This window comes from Camellia sinensis, chromosome 7, assembly GCF_055761805.1.
Source record: "Camellia sinensis isolate YWXY chromosome 7, ASM5576180v1, whole genome shotgun sequence".
Lineage (NCBI taxonomy): Eukaryota > Viridiplantae > Streptophyta > Magnoliopsida > Ericales > Theaceae > Camellia > Camellia sinensis.
Window position 1 is genome coordinate 119,030,073 of NC_138967.1, and position 21,712 is coordinate 119,051,784.

Sequence of the window (21,712 nt, forward strand, 5' to 3'; positions counted from 1 at the left end):
CGGCAGGGGGTCGCATAGGCCATTCATGGCCGGCACATGGCCAGAAAAGCCCATTTATGCCCAACATCCTTCACCTCTGGTTGGCCAGAAAAATCTACTTTTTGGGCCCTGTAATAACCCTCATTGTTGCTTACCGATAAACACTGATTACCGTTAAACTGAACTGATTATGACTGATAACTGAACTGATTATGACTGATAATTGAATTGATTAAAGTACTGAACTGACTGACTGAAAAACTGGAACTGAATTGACTGAGTGTGTATGTTAATCTGTATTCTATCTGTTTGACCGTTTGACTATCTGTTCATGTTTTATGTTAAACTGCTAATTGAAGGTCTTATCGGCGGCCAAACCGGGAATTGATTGATGTTTTATGATCCTCATGATTAATGTGATTTTATGGTGTATTCATCTGAAAACTGATTAGGTATGATTAAATTGGATTAAATATTGATAGATTGCATAATTTGACTTAATTACCTTAATGCCACTTAAGTGGCCCCCTCCATACACTATATTTGAGCCTCATTAGACACGTAGGCAACATTTCATCAGCCTTTCTCTTTGCTTTGCCAACTTGGAGAGAAGAGAGGGAGAGAGTGAGAGAAATTGGAATTCAACTTGAAGAATTGCTTGGTAATTGAGTGTAGATTGTCAATTTGAGCTTCTAAATCTTGAATACAAGACTTAGATAAGGATTTCACCTTCTCATCCTTGTGTTTGAGCTAGTTCTTGCATGATTCATACTTCATTGTAGAACTAAGTCATGATTTGGTTCAAGAATGTGGAATTGTAGTTTCATTCATGCATGCATGTTAGTATTGTTGGATTTTGAGTTGAGTTCATGGCAAATTGTCACATGCATGTCCATGTTTTGAGTGTAGTTCATGATTTCATCATGTTTTGGAAACAATTGGCTCGCAAGAGCATGTTTTGAAGCTTTGAAGCAATTTGACTTCATGCAAGTTTGCATGTTCATATTGTTCTTGAAATTGGTTTGAAATTGGGTTTCAATTAAACACCCTTGGGCTTTGATTTCTCAAAATTGAGCTTTGAACCATGATATTCTATATGTTTACTAGTGTTTTCTAGAAATTCAGCCCAAGAGGATCGGTTTTGATGCATTTAAACTTGGTTTTTGGCCTGGAGGTGCAATCTGGGTTTTCCAGATTTTGCACTTCCGCTCGAGCGGGAAAGTGGCGCTCGAGCGTGGAATCCGAGCATCCAGCATTTCTCTGCACTGTTTTACAGTCCGCTTGAGCGGAGGATTGGGCGCTCGAGCGGAGTCTTGTGTCTCAAGCTCGAGCGGACGTCGAGCGGAGATTTCACCCATCCAGTACTTTTACAGTACGCTCGAGCGGGAAAGTTGACGCTCGAGCGTGTACCTTTGTTGCATGTCCACTCGAGCGGGTAAACCTGCGCTCGAGCGGGACTCTGTTTTCTGAAAATTCTGAAACTGTTTTCCGATTACATCTTTGCATCCTCACCCCATCCTAGGCATTCTTAGGCCTAGTTTAAGGCATTTTCCTGAGGGCATAGATGTAGAACACATCGAGGCAACTTAGGGATTAAGTTATTCTTTCCCAGCTGTGTAGCTTAGTGTGTTCAATCTGTTAACTGTGTAGGGTTGGCGACTGGGGAGGCACGCTCTAGCATACTGTAGCCCAGAACTCTGTGAGTAACGATTGTATAAAGATATGTTCAAAAATGATTATTTTCTGAACAACTGAACTGTACTGTTTCTGAATTGAATACTGTTAATTGAATGAATATATGTCCTATATTTTGAACTGTATTGTGGCATCCTTAGCACCTACTGTTTACTGTTACTGTTACAGAGATCTCTGTCGGTTTCCTTGTTGGAACCACTATTGTTTACTGACTGATGGCCATCATTACTGTTCGGTCTTTTAAGACCTACTGTTTACTGTACTGTTATGGTAATGGATGTACCACATATGACTGTACTGACTGAACGACTGGAATACTGAATCAATGAACTGTTTTCATTACTGTAAGGACATTCATTCTTAACCTCTTTACGCAGTATGTTATTCACTGGGCTTTAGCTCACTGCTCATATATATATGTAGGTGTACAGGCACCAGACCGTGGCTAGAGGTGTCAGGGTTACTCCAGTTTTGTCAAGCCAGCCTATGTGCCTTACTGCGAGGTTCCGAGCCTATCATGTTAAGGCTTAGGGGTGTTTTACAATCCCCCCCCCTTCTGTACTGTTTTACTGTTTGTATAGACTGAATGTTTACTGTACCGTTATGCAGGGATTGAGTCCCTAGTCTGACTGATATGAAATATTGTGTATACTGTTTTGTACTGTTGATATATAATTGTATGAAAAGCCTTTTTGCACACAGACTGTCACAGCTCATTGGGCATTGTTTATTTACTGTTTTGGCTTCCGCCAGGCCCTGTACTTTGTATTACTGTCTTGCTGTTCTGCAGGCCTTCGGTAATCTCGGATTACTGGCTGGTTACGGTGCTAAACCCATAGGACCAGGTTTGGGTCGTGACAGAGTGGTATCAGAGCGATACTTACCACGAGTTATACCGCACACACGTGTCCAAATGAGCTATAGGGTGTCCTAGAGAAGTAATTAGGGCATCTCATGAGCATGATAAGTGTGTGGTTATGTTACGACTGAATATATGCTAACATGTTAAAACTGTTAACCAAATGACTACTTATGTTTAAAACTGTTATAACTGTTTATAGTGAAATGGATAACGCAAACACTGCAAATGAAACTGAATCCTCATCCTCTGAGGCCAGAATGGCCAGACTGGAACAAATGATGGAACTGATAACTGCAAGACTGGACCAACAACTGAACCAACAGCCCCCACCTCTTCCTCCGGTGGTACCGGAACAAAATGTGAATGTGAATGAACAAAATATGAATGCTAATGATGGGGATATAATTGCACTGACCCATAAGTTTAGCAAAATGAAACCGCCGTCCTTTCAGGGAGGCCTTGAACCGTTAAAAGCTGAAGCTTGGGTTCTGGAGACTGAAAAATTGTTTGAAGTTTTCCCGTGCTCTGAAGCACACAAAGTACTGTTAGCCACCTTTACATTGCAAGAAGAAGCTAGAAGGTGGTGGATGCTCATCCGTGATGGAAATACCGTTTTGACTTGGGCTCAATTCAAAGGAGCCTTCTTTGAAAAGTACTTCCCTCAGTGTGTTAGGGACAGAAAAGTAACCGAGTTTGAACAGCTAAGACAAGGAGCAATGTCCGTGGCTGAATATGAGACGAAATTCACCGAGCTTGCTAGATATGCACCGCATATGGTGGATACTGAGTATAAGAAGGCCAGAAAATTTGAAGGCGACCTTAATGTTGCAATTCTTGACCGAATAAATGTTCTGAAGTTACCGAACTACGTGAATGTTCTTGACAGAGGCTTGATGGCTGAATCAAACATTGAAGCACTGAAAACTAAAACGTCATTGCCTGAATGGCGAGGAAAAAGACAAAATTTTAAGTTTAAGAAAGGCAAGCATAGTCCATTGAACAAGAAACAGAATACGGGGTCAACGACTACGTCTAGTCAAGGAAACCGTACAATACCGCCCTGTTCTGAATATGGTAAAAATCACAAGGGAGTCTGTTACAAGATATCAGGAGCCTGTTATAGGTGTGGCAAAGTGGGCCACATGGTTAAAGACTGTCCCTCTGCTCCACAAGCTAGTAGTAAAGCTACACCAAGCGTAGGGCATCAACTGTTACACCAAAACCGAACCCCAAAGCTACCGGGAAAGAGCCTATAAGGCAGGGCCGAGTGTTCGCCCTAGTACCGGGAGACGTTCAGAATACCGAGACCGTTGTGTCAGGTATTCTCTCTATTTGTACTCAGAATGCTTATGTACTGATTGATTCGGGGTCTACGCATTCTTATGTGTCGCATGCTTTTTCGCGTAAATTGAATAGACCCTTAGAACCTATGAACTATCTGATAGCTGTATCATCACCCGTTGGGGGATCTATGACCTGTGCATACATGTACCCTGCTTGTGAAATTATTGTTGAAGATGCACATCTGTTTATTGATTTACTGCCATTGAACATTGATCATTTTGATGTAATATTGGGAATGGACTGGTTAACGAAATATCATGCCACCATAGACTGTGTAATGAAACAAGTAGTTTTCCGTCCACCTGGTTTGCCTGAATTTGTGTTTAATGGGGTTGGAGTAGTACCTCCCCCATATCTGATTTCATCTGTGAAAGTTGTAAAATTGATTAGAAAGGGCTGTAAGGGATATCTGTGTTCTGTATTGACTGTGTCTACTGATGATAATGCTAATGTGAATTGTATTCCTATAGTCAGAGAATTCCCAGATGTTTTTCCAGATAATCTTCCAGGAGATTTGATTGACAGGGAGATTGAGTTTATTGTTGATGTGATTCCCGGAACACAGCCGGTTTCTAAAGCTCCTTATCGAATGGCTCCAATTGAACTGAAAGAACTGAAAGTGCAATTGCAAGAACTGTTAGACAAAAAGTTCATCAGACCTAGTACCTCACCGTGGGGCGCACCTGTTTTGTTTGTAAAGAAGAAAGACGGCTCACTGAGACTGTGTATTGACTATCGTGAACTGAATAAGGTAACTGTAAAGAATAAATACCCGTTACCGCATATTGATGACCTGTTTGATCAGTTACAGGGTGCTAAAGTATTTTCGAAGATTGATCTCAGATCCGGATGCCATCAGTTGAAAGTTAAATCAAATGACATTGATAAAACTGCTTTTAGAACAAGGTATGGACATTACGAATTTTTAGTTATGCCTTTCGGAGTCACGAACGCACCAGCTGCATTTATGGACCTTATGAATAGAATTTTTAAACCATACCTTGACAATTTTTAAACATATTGATTTACTCCAAGAGTATAGAAGAACATGAACATCATCTGAGACTTGCCCTACAAACCTTAAGAGAATAGAAACTGTATGCTAAACTGTCTAAATGTGAATTTTGGCTTGACCATGTTATGTTTTTGGGGCATGTTGTTAGCAAAGATGGAATTTCTGTTGATCCGCAAAAAATCGAAGCTGTAGTGAACTGGCCTAGACCAACCAACGTGACTGAAGTCCGAAGCTTTTTGGGTTTGGCTGGATATTATAGAAGATTTGTCAAAGATTTCTCCAAAATTGCCTTACCATTAACTCAACTGACTCAGAAAGGGATATCATTTGACTGGACAGACCAAAGAGAATCTGCTTTCCAGGAGTTGAAAACTCGATTAGTGATGGCACCTGTTCTGACCTTACCTTCAGGTACCGATGGTTATACTGTGTTTAGTGATGCTTCTCATAAGGGTTTGGGATGTGTTTTAATACAGAATGGGAAAGTAATTGCCTATGCTTCCCGACAACTGAGACCGCACGAAAAGAACTACCTGACCCATGACTTAGAACTTGCTGTAGTAGTATTTGCATTGAAAATCTGGCGTCACTACCTGTACGGGGTGACATGTGAAGTATACACCGACCACAAGAGTTTGAAATATTTCTTCACACAGAAAGAACTGAACATGAGACAGCGGAGATGGTTAGAACTAATTAAAGACTATGACCTACAGATATTGTACCACCCGGGAAAAGCCAATACCGTTGCTGATGCATTGAGCCGGAAATCGATTGGAAACTTAGCATGTTTGCTTACCGGACAGAAAGAATTGCTTTGCGACCTTGAAAAATCTGAGATTGAAATTGTTTTGCGAGAACAAGGTGGAACCTTAGATGCTATTTCTGCCCAACCAGCACTGATTGAAGAAATTAAAGAGAAACAGTAACTGGATGACTTCTTGAAGAAGATCATCGAAGAAAGAGAATCTAAACCGAGACTGGGATTCAAATTTGAGAATAATGTACTGAAATTTCAAGAAAGACTGTGTGTACCGAACGATACTGAACTGAAAAGAAAAGTTCTGCAGGAGGGCCACAACTCAAAATTTTCTATCCATCCAGGGAATACGAAAATGTATCAAGACCTAAAACTGAATTTCTGGTGGCCAGGAATGAAGAAAGAAATTACAGAATTTGTATCGAAATGTCTTCATTGCCAATAAGTCAAAGCCGAACATCAACGACCCGCAGGCTTATTGCAGCCCTTACCGATATCGGAGTGGAAATGGGAGCATATTACTATGGATTTTATAGTGGGATTGCCTCGCTCCAGTAAAGGAATGGACTCGATTTGGGTTATTGTTGATAGACTGACTAAATCTGCTCACTTCTTACCTGTTAAGACAATTTATAATGCGGACAAATTGGCTATACTCTATATTAATGAAATTATTAGACTGCATGGAGTGCCTGTGTCCATTGTTTCTGACAGGGATTCGAAGTTTACATCGAGATTCTGGCAAAGCCTACAGACTGCACTGGGTACTGAATTGTGACTGAGTAGTGCCTATCATCCTCAGACAGATGGCCAGTCAGAAAGGACTATCCAGACTCTGGAGGATTTACTGAGAATGTGTGTCCTTGATTTTCAGGGAAACTGGGAAAGTCATTTGCCCTTAGCTGAATTTACTTACAACAACAGCTATCATTCAAGTATTGGCATGGCGCCTTTCGAGGCATTGTATGGCAGAAAATGTAGATCTCCGATTTGCTGGGCAGAAGTTAGAGATGGGCCTTTGCTTGGGCCCGAGATTGTATATGAAACAACTGAGAAAGTGAAACTGATACAACAGAGATTGAAAACGGCACAGAGCAGACAAAAGAGTTATGCTGATGTCAGAAGACGAGACAGAGAGTATGAAGTGGGTGATCACGTATTTGTGAAAGTGACACCGATGAAAGGCCAGACTCGTTTTGGAGTCAAAGACAAGTTAGCACCGAGATACGTCGGACCATATGAGATTATTGAGAAAATCAATCCGGTGGCGTATCAAGTTGCACTTCCTCCTGAAATGGAGCATATGCATAACGTCTTCCACATTTCTATGTTGAGAGACTACCTCCGGGATCCTTTCCATGTAATAGAGCCTACTCGTGTAGTGTTGAGTGATGACTACATTTACGAGGAACGGCCTATACAGATTGTGAACAGACGGATCAAGAAGCTGAGAAACAAAGAGATCTTGCTAGTGAAAGTTGACTGGCAGAACCATGGTGGCGTGTATGCCACTTGGGAAAGGGAAGATGACATGGCTAAAAGATATCCTGAACTGTTTTTACTGAATCCTGTTTTCTTCCAGCACGAAGGTAACTCGAGTTTAGAGGACTAAACTCTTTTTAAGGAGGGGAGACTATAATAACCCTCATTGCTGCTTATCGATAAACACTGATTACCGTTAAACTGAACTGATTATGACTGATAACTGAACTGATTATGACTGATAACTGAACTGATTATGACTGATAATTGAACTGATTAAAGTACTGAACTGACTAACTGAAAAACTGGAACTGAATTGACTCAGTGTGTATGTTAATCTATATTCTATCTGTTTGACCGTTTGACTATCTGTTCATGTTTTATGTTAAACTGCTAATTGAAGGCCTTATCGGCGGTCGAACCGGGAATTGATTGATGTTTTATGATCCTCATGATTAATGTGATTTTATGGTGTATCCATCTGAAAACTGATTAGGTATGATTAAATTGGATTAAATATTGATAAATTGCATAATTTGACTTAATTACCTTAATGCCACTTAAGTGGCCCACTCCATACACTATATTTGAGCCTCATTAGACACGTAGGCAACATTTCATCAGCCTTTCTCTTTGCTTTGCCAACTTGGAGAGAAGAGAGGGAGAGAGTGAGAGAAATTGGAATTCAACTTGAAGAATTGCTTGGTAATTGAGTGTAGATTGTCAATTTGAGCTTCTAAATCTTGAATACAAGACTTAGGTAAGGATTTCACCTTCTCATCCTTGTGTTTGAGCTAGTTCTTGCATGATTCATACTTCATTGTAGAACTAAGTCATGATTTGGTTCAAGAATGTGGAATTGTAGCTTCATTCATGCATGCATGTTAGTATTGTTGGATTTTGAGTTGAGTTCATGGCAAATTGTCACAAGCATGTCCATGTTTTGAGTGTAGTTCATGATTTCATCATGTTTTGGAAACAATTGGCTCGCAAGAGCATGTTTTGAAGCTTTGAAACGATTTGACTTCATGCAAGTTTGCATGTTCATATTGTTCTTGAAATTGGTTTGAAATTGGGTTTCAATTAAACACCCTTGGGCTTTGATTTCTCAAAATTGAGCTTTGAACCATGATATTCTATATGTTTACTAGTGTTTTCTGGAAATTCAGCCCAAGATGATCGGTTTTGATGCATTTAAACTTGGTTTTTGGCTTGGAGGTGCAATCTAGGTTTTCCAGATTTTGCACTTCCGCTCGAGCGGGAAAGTGGCGCTCGAGCGTGGAATCCGAGCATCCAGCATTTCTCTGCACTGTTTTACAGTCCGCTCGAGCGGAGGATTGGGCGCTCGAGCGGAGTCTTGTGTCTCAAGCTCGAGCGGGCGTCGAGCGGAGATTTCGCCCATCCAGTACTTTTACAGTACGCTCGTGCGGGAAAGTTGACGCTCGAGCGTGTACCTTTGTTGCATGTCCACTCGAGCGGGTAAACCTGCGCTCGAGCGGGACTCTGTTTTCTGAAAATTCTGAAACTGTTTTCCGATTACATCTTTGCATCCTCACCCCATCCTAGGCATTCTTAGGCCTAGTTTAAGGCATTTTCCTGAGGGCATAGATGTAGAACACATCGAGGCAACTTAGGGATTAAGTTATTCTTTCCCAGCTGTGTAGCTTAGTGTGTTCAATCTGTTAACTGTGTAGGGTTGGCGACTGGGGAGGCACGCTCTAGCATACTGTAGCCCAGAACTCTGTGAGTAACGATTGTGTAAAGATATGTTCAAAAATGATTATTTTCTGAACAACTGAACTGTACTGTTTCTGAATTGAATACTGTTAATTGAATGAATGTATGTCCTATATTTTGAACTGTATTGTGGCATCCTTAGCACCTTACTGTTTACTGTTACTGTTACAGAAATCTCTGTCGGTTCCCTTGTTGGAACCACTACTGTTTACTGACTGATGGCCATCATTACTGTTCGGTCTTTTAAGACCTACTGTTTACTGTACTGTTATGCTAATGGATGTACCACATATGACTGTATTGACTGAACGACTGGAATACTGAATCAATGAACTCCCAAAGGCCAAACATCTTGCCATTCGAATCAACACTGTTAGAACTGGAAGTGATCACAAAATTGTATATGACTAATGATTGGTAAATGAAAAGAAAGCCAAGGTCACTACAACTCTCCATTTGAAAAAGGTATTTCTTATTCCCTCCTTGTGCAACTGGGGGTACTTTTTGGAAAGGGAAGCACTGACATCCTGCCAAAGAACATATGTGATCATTCAGTCACATTTAGATTGGTTGCAAAAATAAATGACAAAAAAACGAAATGTGAAATAAAAATTGTGAAACACCCATAACCAACTTTATCCAAAAACAGTTTGACTTTGATATAAACTATATACTTAACATTGTGAAATGTGAAACACCCATAACCAACTTTATCAACCTAATATTCTAAGCAGCAATGGTGCATATATAGCATGCCATGTACCTATAAAAATTATAGTAGAAAACTATGGTGTTTATAAACTTTTCATTGCTTTTGTTTATAAAAACACAAATAATGAAATAAAAATTTTGAAAAATGACACTAGACTATGTTAAGATGGATGGATTAGGTTTTTTTAAATCAGTATTGCCTAGTGATATTTTCTTGAGTGTGGGACCAACCAATGTAAGTAATACATTTCAAAGCATTGAACTGATTATGGGAAGAAATGAATGAACCCCTGTTTTTGGCCCACCGGACAGCATATGACAAGCGAAAGCACGGTCAAATACAGATCTGAGAAAGAAAAAGGAATAGGAAGATCATGTTTTCTTCACAATATAATTGCACCATATCTACTATTTATTGTTACTCTTTTCTTTTATGCAGAATTGTTAAAATTTGCAAAATTGACCATTATTTTATTAGTATAGTATCATATATTTGTTTATTATCTTATATGAAACATTCAAAATCTAAAGTCAAATAATTATATATATACACACCCACATATAAAACAACATGAATGTTCACAATATATTGGTTCAGGTAGACAATTTTAGATGGTTACGTAATAGGTTTCCGATACAGAAGACGGTACAGATAAATTCTGAACTGGAAATCTTATTTATTAAAATAAAAGCTAAACTTACTTACTTGACATGTTGAACTTTACCTCATCATCTTCACTTCTCAACCTCCCCGTCCATCGGGGCATAGAGATGTTGTTCTGGAATTATTCGCGAGGGGTACAAGTGATTATAATTTAAATAGTGAAAAATGCACTAGATTGGTAGTTAGATATTTGTCACAAGTACTATGAAAGACCAATGCCTTTCAGGTTTAATTTTTCCAAGGGGTGTTTGTTTCCTGAGAAATTGTTGGGGAATTGGTTGCCAATAGGGGAGAAGGGTTTGTTGGGGATTGCTTGACAAATAACTCATAGTTGCAAGGTTTGTAGAAAAGGCTTGCCAACCAAGTCTCATTCTAGATCCGGCTAAACAGCACAATATATTTATATATAATAAACTACGGTTCAAAATATACATATTCTCCTTCTTTAGACTGTTAAAATTATTATCTTTGGTTGAAATATTCATATATATGATATATAATTATCCTTATATATGACATAATAAATATATAAAATTATATATTTTGTATGTGTCACCCACGTATCGTGTCCTACATTTTTTGAAAATTTACGTGTTATCATGTCCGTGTCATGTCTACGCTTCTTAGAAATATGAGAATGAAAGCACTCACCGGATTCTTCAAGAAAGAGCCCAATCAGACATGAGAATGGAAGCAGAGTTTCTGCATGAGCAAACCGCAGTCTTGCCTTTTCATAACAGCCAGGAGCATGTTCTTCTACAGTAACAGAAGGTATAAGTTATGAGCCAAACAGAAGATACCTTTATTTTTTTCCCTCAGCATTAGCCATGAAGACTTCAATTAAAGTTTATAACACAATTAATTTTAGATAAGTTTTGAAATAAATGTCACAACATGGGAATTAACTCCTAGTTTTGAAATACATGCCATAGCATTAATAGCAAATAACCATAAACACAGTGGAAAATAATATGACAATAATAAGATTCAAAGAATTAATAAACTTATGAGACATTTAATATGAATTGTTATAGTTTATGTAACCTTCTTTAGCCATACATGGACTGAACAACATCCTCAAGCAATGGCACTCCCATCTGGTAGTTTAATGCATTACCATAACCCTTTAATATGAACAGCTCCAAATCATCTGTCCACTCCAGCAAGACAACCTAAAAATGTTTATATTTGGCAAGTTAGCAAGTGTATAATGAGCAAGAAACAAAGCATGAACTGATAACATACATAATTTGCACTTATCAGTGAATAACATCTATAGAAACACAATGGATCCCATGATATGTAAGTACCAAAGCTACATACCTCAGATGAAGTGAACAGAGCACACGCTTGATCAGTTATATTCAATAAGGATGCTTCATGCCAAATTGAAAATTTGAATGAACAATTACAAAGGAATTGCAATCAGATAGACTGTTTAGAATTCTCAGAGAAAGAAAATGAAAGAGAAGAAAGGAAAGGAAAGAAACAATCACCTGTTTGCACAAAAACCAGAGAGAAGATATATCTTGTCTTGTAAAATTCAGATTATAACGCCCCACTAATGCATGGGTAATTTCATCGAAGACAGGTTCCTTAAGCTTAAGAACACTAGGCTCCTGACTTGTTCTATAGGCCTGCATTCAGAGATATACACAATAAAACCAAAGAAGTATCATGTGTTGTAAAATTCAGCTCATAATGCCTCACTAATGCATAAAATTTCATCCAAGATAGGTTCCTTCAGCTTATTATCCAGCAGTATAAAGTTTAATTTCAATTTCCTAGTTGATCAGAATTGAGCAGGAACAAGTTGGCAATGCTTTACAATCAATTGAATAACATACGGAACACAATGCTTTTTTAGATATCAAGATAACAAATTTCCTATATTTATTTATTTATTGGGAAGTAAACTAATGCTTGTGTTTTTGGAAATCAAACTAAAAATCCCCCAAGGCAATGTAGGCGAAGAAACATGAATCAAGACCCCCTCTCCCAAAAAAAAAAAAAAAAATCAAATGTCTATAAATTTTTTAAGGAATGGAAAGGGTGAATCACCTTCAAAACTTCATTAATGCCCTCAATAATGTAGTAAAAAATTGCCGTCCTCTCAAACTCAAAGGCATGCCAATGAACTTTTTTCTCAATTGGTTTGTATTTCTCAACTTTTATTGTTTTTATTCCCAAAAACACGAAGAAAAAAAAATGAAAATATTCTGAAAACAAGTCAGTGCAATCAACTGGTTGAACTTTTTTTTTCTCAATTGGTTTGTATGGGATTCTATTGGTGTTTGTGAATAATATAGATTCTCATCAGCCCCAACCAATTGAGGCTTTTCTTTGAGCACCAACAAGGCAATAATCCAATCTTAAAGATGATATAGAAAGAAGAAAGCAAATGAAATTAAAAACTCACAGTGCATCCACTGCTTATCAAAGCCTTGACAAAAACATCATTTGACAGTACATCCAATTTCTTCTGTTCTTCATCTTGAAAAATGAAACAGATGTGATCTATCGTAGTCATAGATAGATAAAATTGCAATGAAAACACAGAAATGCAAGAAAATGTAAAATTAGCATATTACTGAACAACTTTTGAAAAAAGAAAAACAAAAAACCCACCTGAGTATTTGTCAGTCCTGCAAGTCCAATGAGTTTTGCAAGACCTGCCTGCAAAATTGGTGATTATTGGAAGGCCAAGAAAAAACCCACCTTTAACATTAATTGGTTTTAGGTGAGGTAGTGGAACTCAATCCAACAGGTGTTATCAAAGCAACGTTGTCATGGGTTTAAGTTGCAGAGCATCATTGTGAGGGAACAATTGTTGGGTACACAATGTTGCTCCTACAATCGCTCGTGTCATGGAGTTGCCACAATACAAATCACAATGGAGTAAAGTTTATTTTGCCTCAATATATGTATATTCTATTGTATGAAGCACACAACTTGGTCTGTAATTCCATAAGATAATTTTGATTTCTAAAAATAACCACAATAATACTAAATGTTCTCCAAATATTTAGCATTCCTAACACTGTTGTATTCAGTTGCGCACTACTCTCTCCACTTTCACCCATGACCTTCCAGGGCAATTTCAATTGCACACGTTAGTGTGCGCAAGGCTTCTAGTATATATATACACGAAAAATTTATGATATAGTTGGCAAAAGAAAGGAATTAAATGAAAAAGAGGAGAGGCAGAGGGAGAGGGACCTTGGTAACAGCATTGCAGACAAATTTGCAGCCAAGAACAATGTGACTGAGCAAGATTGTGAAGTCGCCGTGAGCTTCAAGGTGCTTCGACTGCTCATTAAGAACATGTCTAGTAATCGTCATTAGGTCTGTCCTCTGTGCTTCGCCTGCGTGATCCATTAATCATGCTTCATGACATGATCCAATGCCTGCCATACTCTTTTGTCATTAAAATGAAAAAAAGAAATTTGGGACAATAATAATAAATGATCATGCAACATGATGATATTAACCAAAGTAAAAGAATTCAAGTATTGGCAACAGTTTGGCAATTTTATTTAATCTGGGATAAATTAAACAGATTCAACAATCCATGGGCCATTGGGCCATGTTCATGACTCGGTACAATTTAAGAAATACTTGAATGAATGAATGCTGAGATTTATTGTGTGATACGTCAACAAAGTTCAGTAAGTTTTGCGGATTTACAGGATTGATGGGTGAAACCAGAAAAAATGAAAAAAAAATAAAAAAAAAACTAAAATTAAAAAAAAAAAAAAAAGCAATGTGCCAACAAACCAAATTGTTCTCAACGATTTATCAAGAGGGCTACTAAATGGCCCCATCATATTAATTTGAAACCCCCACTTCTTTGGAACCCCATGACCAAAATTGATCCCCACCATTTTTTCCGAGAACACCCACCATAATCCCAATCTTACCCTTCTTTCTTAGACCTCCACCCCTACCATGTCCTTCCTCTGGCAGCCTCCTTTCCATAAGCCTCTCCCTGCCACTTCTCCACCTCCGACAGTCGCTTCCCAGCTACCCCCCTCTCTAAATGCCTCTACAATATTTGTTGAATTTATTGGGATGGTTGTTTAGCAGTATCTATATCTAAATCTTACTGATGCAGCACTACAATGGTAAGCCTGACAAACCAAGACAGTGCTATTGTACTCTTATATATGACTCGACCTGAATGTGTGGAAAATCATAAAGCATGGAAAGAAGAGATAAATTCCCCAATGATTGAATGCAATGGGGATGGAATTTATAGAACTAATGTGATCAAAAACTCAAAATGTACATATTCAACTCCACGAGACATCCAAATCAAACACCAGTTTCGAGCTAGAGAGAAACTACAGCCAAACTAATAGCATGTAAAAATGCAGTCAAACGAAAGGACAATTTGTCGACATGAACAAACCGAGAAAAGAGAGAGAGAGAGAGTACCGATTAAAGTTCAGAAACAAAGTAGACCATTCGCCGCCATCGGAGCTTGAAATACGAGTAATCGAGGGGTCAGAGTTCAGATCTGAGCTTCTGGAAATCACTGAATCTCTGTAAATGAGATGGTGGAGCTCGCTACCTCGCCGATGCAGCTTCAAAATCGCTTCAGTGTAGCTTCGATCTGAATCTTCGATGGAGATTCGAAATCGCTTTGATCTGAATCTTTGATGGAGCTCAAAATCGCTTCGATCTGAATCTTCGATAGAGCTCGAAATCGCTTCGATCTGAGTCTTGGAAATCACTGAGAGAGAGAGATGTGTGGCTTCAATCTTCAAAATATTGAGAGATGTGTGGCTTCAATCTTCGATCTGAATTTATAGAACTAACCATTTTGAAGATGGTTTGTAAGAATACGCTTCGATCTGAATGTTGAGAGAGATAGATCTGAATCTTCGTTTTGTGTAATATGCTGTAATATGCTTAGAGAGGGTTCCGATTCAAAATAAAGTTTCACAAAACGAGGCGCGTGCGGCCACCGCATTTGGAGGCATTTCCTATTATAAAACGGTGCCGTTTTGTGTAATAGAATATGCGGCGTTTATAAAACGCCGTTAAATGTTAATAACAGTGACATTTAAAAAAACGTCGTTAAAAAAACGCCACCATAACCCTTTTTTCCTGTAGTGTTACTGGCCCTACTTTTTATACAAATTACAAATACCTAAAACCTCTAAAATTATGTCATATCATCTGTTAGTATACTAATTAGTATATTAATTGGTACATGTAATATTATTCATTAATAAATCTTACAATTTTTGCTTACTAATTAATATGAAAAGCAATAATAAAATTTGATATTTGTAAAACTCATTTTAATAATATGATAGGTCACTCATTTTAATAATTTATAAGTTTGTTAATTTACACAACATTATTTTTGTGAAAATTTTGAAAGATTTACAAACCAACAAATCTTTATAAAAACATTATACATGGTCATTGTAGAACACACGCCATATTTTTTTCAAAAAAGTATGTATCATATGCAGATTATAACATTTTAGGTGTTGGTTATTATAAATGTCATAACAAAATTAGTTTCAATCATAATTTAAAAACATTACGAGTAATAATCAAATACCACATAAGTTATAATCATCGATCATAATCAAAATAATAATCACAATAGCATAATCAATATTATAATGAGTCACAACTAATACCACAATAGGTCATAATTGAACATCATAAATATCATAACTGAGCATATGGTACACACTTAAAATAGTGTATATTGTAAAATTTCTCTACTCTATTTCATTTTAAAACTTTCATTATTGCATAACACATCCATAAACTATTTTACAGTAGCGGAACTAGGATTTTAACTCAAAAAAGGTATTACTGAATTGAAATATTAATAAAATTCATAATCCAATTTATTTTAATTTTTATTTGATGGTAGAACTAAAAATTAGTGTGATGCAAAAGTTATATTTAAATATAAGCTCAAGTTAACCAATTAAATTATATAAAAATGCACACACAAAAAAAGATATAAAGAGGGATAGAGAAAAAAATAAAATAAATGGTGAATAAATAATATATAAGGACTACTATATATCATTTATTTTTTTCACCGCTTTGAATAATAGAATCACATGGCAATATATTATTAATTATGTAAGAATTATTTATAAAAAAAAATGAACTAATTATTCATATAAGAGGTGATCGAAAATCAATGATATATAACATTTCTCTAATATAAAATTTATAAGAAATTTGTAACATAATTAAATATTTGAAGTGACAAATTAAACATATATATTTTTTAAAAAAATTTTAAAAAAATAGTGGTATAAAAATTTCACAACATTACTTGAAAGGTTTAAATTAAAATAATTTTTTTACAAGAGGTAAAAACATAATTTTCCAAAAGTTGAGCCCTCACGTGGCTCTGCCTAGGGGTGAGCATGGTCCGGATTGGACCGGATTGTGGTAAAACCAGGACCAATCCGTTATCTACGGTTTCTAAAAAATTGGAACCAATCCAATCCGTTTAAATCATGGAACCAATCCGAACCAATCTATTTAAATACGGATTGGATCGGTTTAGGACCACGGATTCACATAATTAAATAACAAAAAAAAATATATAACACTTTAATTTCATAAAAATATAAACATAGCGCTATATTAGTTCCACAATAGCAACATGTTTTTTATAATAGCGACATACTGTTTTAGAATTTAAATAATCATAAGAAAACTGGTTTCACCATAAGTATTTAGACCATTACAAATTAAAACTAAAAACTAACAAACAAAAGTAATAAAAGAAGATATTATACGGTTTTAGGTTTGAGTTTAGATTTTATATAGAATAAGAGAAGATACTATGGGGGAGGATGTATAATAAAAATATAGACTATTTGTATACGGTCCGGATCGGTTCCAATCCGGAACCGTGGGGTTCAATCCGGAACCAATCCGTGGACTACGGATTTTTAATTCTTCAATCCAGAACCGAACCGCGGATTCAAAAAATCAATCCAAACCTATCGGATTGGACTGGACTGGATCGGATTACGGATTTCACGGATTCCTTGCTCAGCCCTAGCTCTGCCCATGTTATTTTAAATGAAAATCCAAAGTATAATTTTAATTATTTAAATTTAAAATTTACAAATAAAAATTCGAAAAGAAATTTTAGCTCCTGCCAGACCTAACTTAAAGACATCAGCATGTAACTAGCTAAGTTTAATTATTTATACATATTTTATTTAATTTATTTAGTGTATTATTTTTAAAAAATTATATAAATAAAAATCAATTTAAATTTATGCTCGATAGATCAACAATGGAAGCGATCTATCTTTTGAGGAGAGTAATAGAAAAGTACAGAGAAAAAAAAGAGACATTCATATGATTTTTTTCGATCTTGAAAAAATATATAATAGAGTGTTTCGGGATATAACCTGGTAGGTGTTAGAGAAGAAAGAGATAACAAATGTTACATTGATGTAATAAGGGACGTGTATGAAGGTATGGTAACCACTATTAGATCACCTGCTGAAGAAACAAGTGAATTTTAAATTATTGTCGAAGATCAATCTTAAGTACTTATGTGTTTACTTTAGTTATGGATGAGTTGACGAGAAATATTTAGGATGATGTGCTATTGTATATACTTTTTACAGATGATATCGTGTTAGTGGATGAGACTAGAGAAGGAGTTAACATTAAATTGGAGACATTCATCCCCCCAAAAAAAAACACTAAGTTGGGAATTTGGAGAGAAGCACTTGAATCTAAAGGATTTAGAATAAACAAAATTAAGACAAAGTACATGGAGTGTAATTTTAGTAACAGGATCAATGGAAACAGAGAAGAAGTGAAGATTGAAAACTAAGAGTAAACAATTTCGTTATTTAGGATTGATTATTACAACGGTTGGGGAGATTGGAGTGGATGTAATCCATAAAATTAAACTTAGGTGATTTAAGTGGAGGAGTGCGTCTGTGATTCTGTGTAATAAACGAGTACTCACTAAACTAAAAGGAAAGTTTTACAAAACAACTATTAGACTAACGATATTGTATGGGATGAAATGTTGGGCAACTAAGAAACAACAAGTAGATAAAATGAGTATTGTTAAGATGAGGATGCTAAGATGGATGTATGACGAAACTAAAAAAGGTAGAATTATGTATGAGTATATTCGTGAATGGGTAGGACTAGTACCGATAGAAGATAAGTTGAGAGATAATAGATTGAGATAGTTTGATCATGAGTCCAGATCATATGCCATATTTTCCTGCCGTGGTATACAAAATGACGTCGTTTTGTGTAAAATGACGTCGTTTTGTGTTAAACGACGCCAATTTTTTTTTTTAATTCAAAAAATTGATTTCCCTTGTTTCCCTCCTTTTCTCTTTCTCTGTATCGTCTTTCCCCCATTTTCTCTTTCTCTGTATTGTCTTTTTCGCCTTTGCACCATCTATCTGAGTCAGTGAACCCTAGCAGAGAGAGAGAGGCATCGTGAGAGGCGACTGAAAAGTCGAAGTGAGGAACTGCAAGAGAACTAACGCGAACTGAGAGAGGAACTGAGAGACGGAAGAGATGGCGGAGATGGAGGAGCAGCGCGATGGCGAGCAAAGGATCGTGGGCGATGGTGAGTCCGGCGGCGATGCGATGGCGGAAGGTGACATTGCGGTGACAGCGAGGTCTATTTCATCATTTTGCTGTTATATATATAAATATATATTATATATATGTATATATATATTTGTTCAGATTGTAACCCATTTCAGATTGATTCATAGATGGTTGTTATCTTGCTGTTATATATATATGTATATATGTATAGATTTGTTTCAGATTTTAACTCATTTCAGATTGATTCATAGATGGTTGTTATCTTGCTGTTATATATATATGTATATATGTATAGATTTGTTTCAGATTTTAACTCATTTCAGATTGATTCATAGATGGTTGTTATCTTGCTGTTATGTATATATATGCTATATATGTATGTATGTATAGATTTGTTTCATATTTTAACCCATTTCAGATTGATTCATAGATGGTTGTTATTGATTCATAGATTAAAATCTTAATCTGTTGGGGATTCATAGATAGGTTGTTATTGATTCATAGATAGTTTATTAACCCATCTTAGATTTTAATCTATTGCCTAGGTTTAATCTGTTAATTCAAATTCAGATTTTAATATATTTGATTCAGATTAATTCAAAATTGATTCAGATTAACCCATTTTAATTCAAATTTGATTTTAATATATTTGATTCAGATTTTTATCTATTAATTCAAATTCAGATTTTTGAAATCAATTAATTCAAAATTTTTCATATGAAATGGGTTCACTAATTGAAATGGGTTCAGTCACTGAAGTAAGTCAGATTTTTTTCATATGAAATTTTATGTTCTATATATATAGTTAATCACATTGATCTATTTTCAGATTCATACATTTAGTTGTGGATTCATATAATTTGCCTCCATTATATGGTTTATATATATGAATTGTAGGTTAATGTGATTTATATATATGAATATGGTTTATATATATGAACCTGCAATTAAGTATAAATGTGGTTCACTCCCAGAACCTGCAATTAAGTATAAATGTGGTTTATATATATGAATTGTAGGTAATGGAAGAAAATAATATTGTTAATGATTGTGGTTGGAAGCCGAAAATGGGAATGCCATTTGACTCTGAACAAGCCGCATATGACTTTTACAATACGTATGGGGGAAATGTGGGCTTTAGTATTAGGAAGGCCTATGCAAACAAGAACAAACATACGAAAGAGATAACATCAAGTACGGAAGTCGGGTTATTGACAAACGAGATCCACTTGTCAAAAATCCAAGACAAGAGGTAAGATGTGGTTGTGGTGCCCGATTTAGTATCAAGTTAGATAGAATTTCAGGAAAATATATTGCTTGTGATTTTGTTGAACATCATAATCATGATCTTGTGCCTCAAGATTGCACTCATATGTTGCCATCCCAAAGAAAAACATCTACCACCCAAGCAATTGAAGTAGAATTAACTTCACAATCTGGAATTCCTCTTAGGTCTGCTTATGAACTATTTGGTAGAGAATCTGGTGGAAGAGCATCACTTGGTTTCACCAAATTGGACCAAAAAAATTACCTAAGATCGAAGAGACAAAAAGATTTGGAATATGGGGAAGCGGGTAGTGTGTTGCATTACTTTCGTAAGAAAACTGTGGAAAATCCATCTTTTTTTTATGCAGTCCAATTAGATTGTGATGAGCAGATAAGTAATATATTTTGGGCTGATGCTCAAATGATCATGGACTATACTCAGTTTGGTGATGTAGTGACATTTGACACTACTTACAAACTAAATAACGAGCATAGACCTTTTGGATCATTTGTTGGATTTAATCATCATCGAGAAACAGTTAGATTCGGTGCAACGTTGATGTATGATGAGACTGCTAAATCTTTTACATGGTTGTTTCAATTTTTTTTTGAGGCAATGTCAAACAAAGCTTCGAAAACTATTTTCACAGATCAAGATACTGCGATGGCTAAGGCCATTCCAATTGTCATGCCCGATACAAACCATCGTCTTTGTACGTGGCATTTGATACAAAATGCTGTCAAGCATGTAAGTTCTGTTTTCGATGATGTAGGGGTCAAGGCTGTGTTTTCAAGATGTATAAATGAAGCATCCATTAAAGCATTGAAGCATCCATTATAGGCACTATTAATGATGGTGAGAGCACCATATTCACAATAAGAACAATGGTAGATGGGAAAAAAGGTAAGATTGTGACAATGGATAGAGGGGGTTGTTTGAGTTGTAGTTGTAAGAAGTTTGAAGTGAAGGGCATACTATGTCGACATTGTGTCAAGGTGCTTAGAGATATATTTAATGCAACGGAACTTCCTCCACAGTATATACTCAAACGATGGACTAAAAAAGTAAAGGCTAAACGAGTGAAAGATAGACGTGGGTATGAAGTGAAGGCTGATGTGAAATTACATCAAAGTGACCGATATCAGTCATTAATGACCATGTTTAGAGCAATAGCGAGTAGAGCCGCCGAAAGTGAAGAAACTTATCAGTTGTCAGTTTCAAAAGGTGAAGAATTGAGTTTAATGGTTGAAGACAAATTAAGTCTCCACATTTGTGGTCAAGTGGAGGTAACTGATTTGAGAAATTCGTCAAGCAACGCATGCCCACAGAGTGATGAAGTAAATTGTCCAATCCAAGCTAAAGGACTAAAGAAAAGAGAGTAAACTAGTAAGGGAAGAAGGAGGATCAAAGACGGGATGAAAAAATCTATTGCAAAGAAAAAAATGATGCAATCTATTCAGGTTTGGACATGAAAAATTGCATATGATTAAAATACAGTAGATTAATAAACTAAAACATTGATTTTATTTAGTAATGACCCACTTTTATTGAGGTTTTTCGTTATATGTAGGGTGCCGTTGATTATACTCCCCAATGTG

The 21,712-nt window shown here is 36.3% G+C and overlaps 2 protein-coding genes across 2 annotated transcripts; one reads left to right on the forward strand and one right to left on the reverse strand.

Annotated features, from left to right (window-relative positions):
• Window positions 1-11,298: 11,298 nt before the first annotated feature.
• Window positions 11,299-13,591, reverse strand: LOC145796059 (uncharacterized). Its single transcript, XM_082881047.1, has 4 exons — window positions 13,469-13,591; window positions 12,878-12,925; window positions 11,746-11,886; window positions 11,299-11,421 (listed from the first exon to the last, which is right to left on the reverse strand). Exons 1-4 carry the CDS (start codon window positions 13,589-13,591, stop codon window positions 11,299-11,301), a joined length of 435 nt encoding a protein of 144 aa, XP_082737173.1.
• Window positions 13,592-18,811: 5,220 nt separating this feature from the next.
• LOC145796060 (protein FAR1-RELATED SEQUENCE 5-like) lies at window positions 18,812-20,954 on the forward strand. Its single transcript, XM_082881048.1, has 3 exons — window positions 18,812-18,904; window positions 19,867-20,099; window positions 20,300-20,954. Exons 1-3 carry the CDS (start codon window positions 18,812-18,814, stop codon window positions 20,952-20,954), a joined length of 981 nt encoding a protein of 326 aa, XP_082737174.1.
• Window positions 20,955-21,712: the final 758 nt, after the last annotated feature.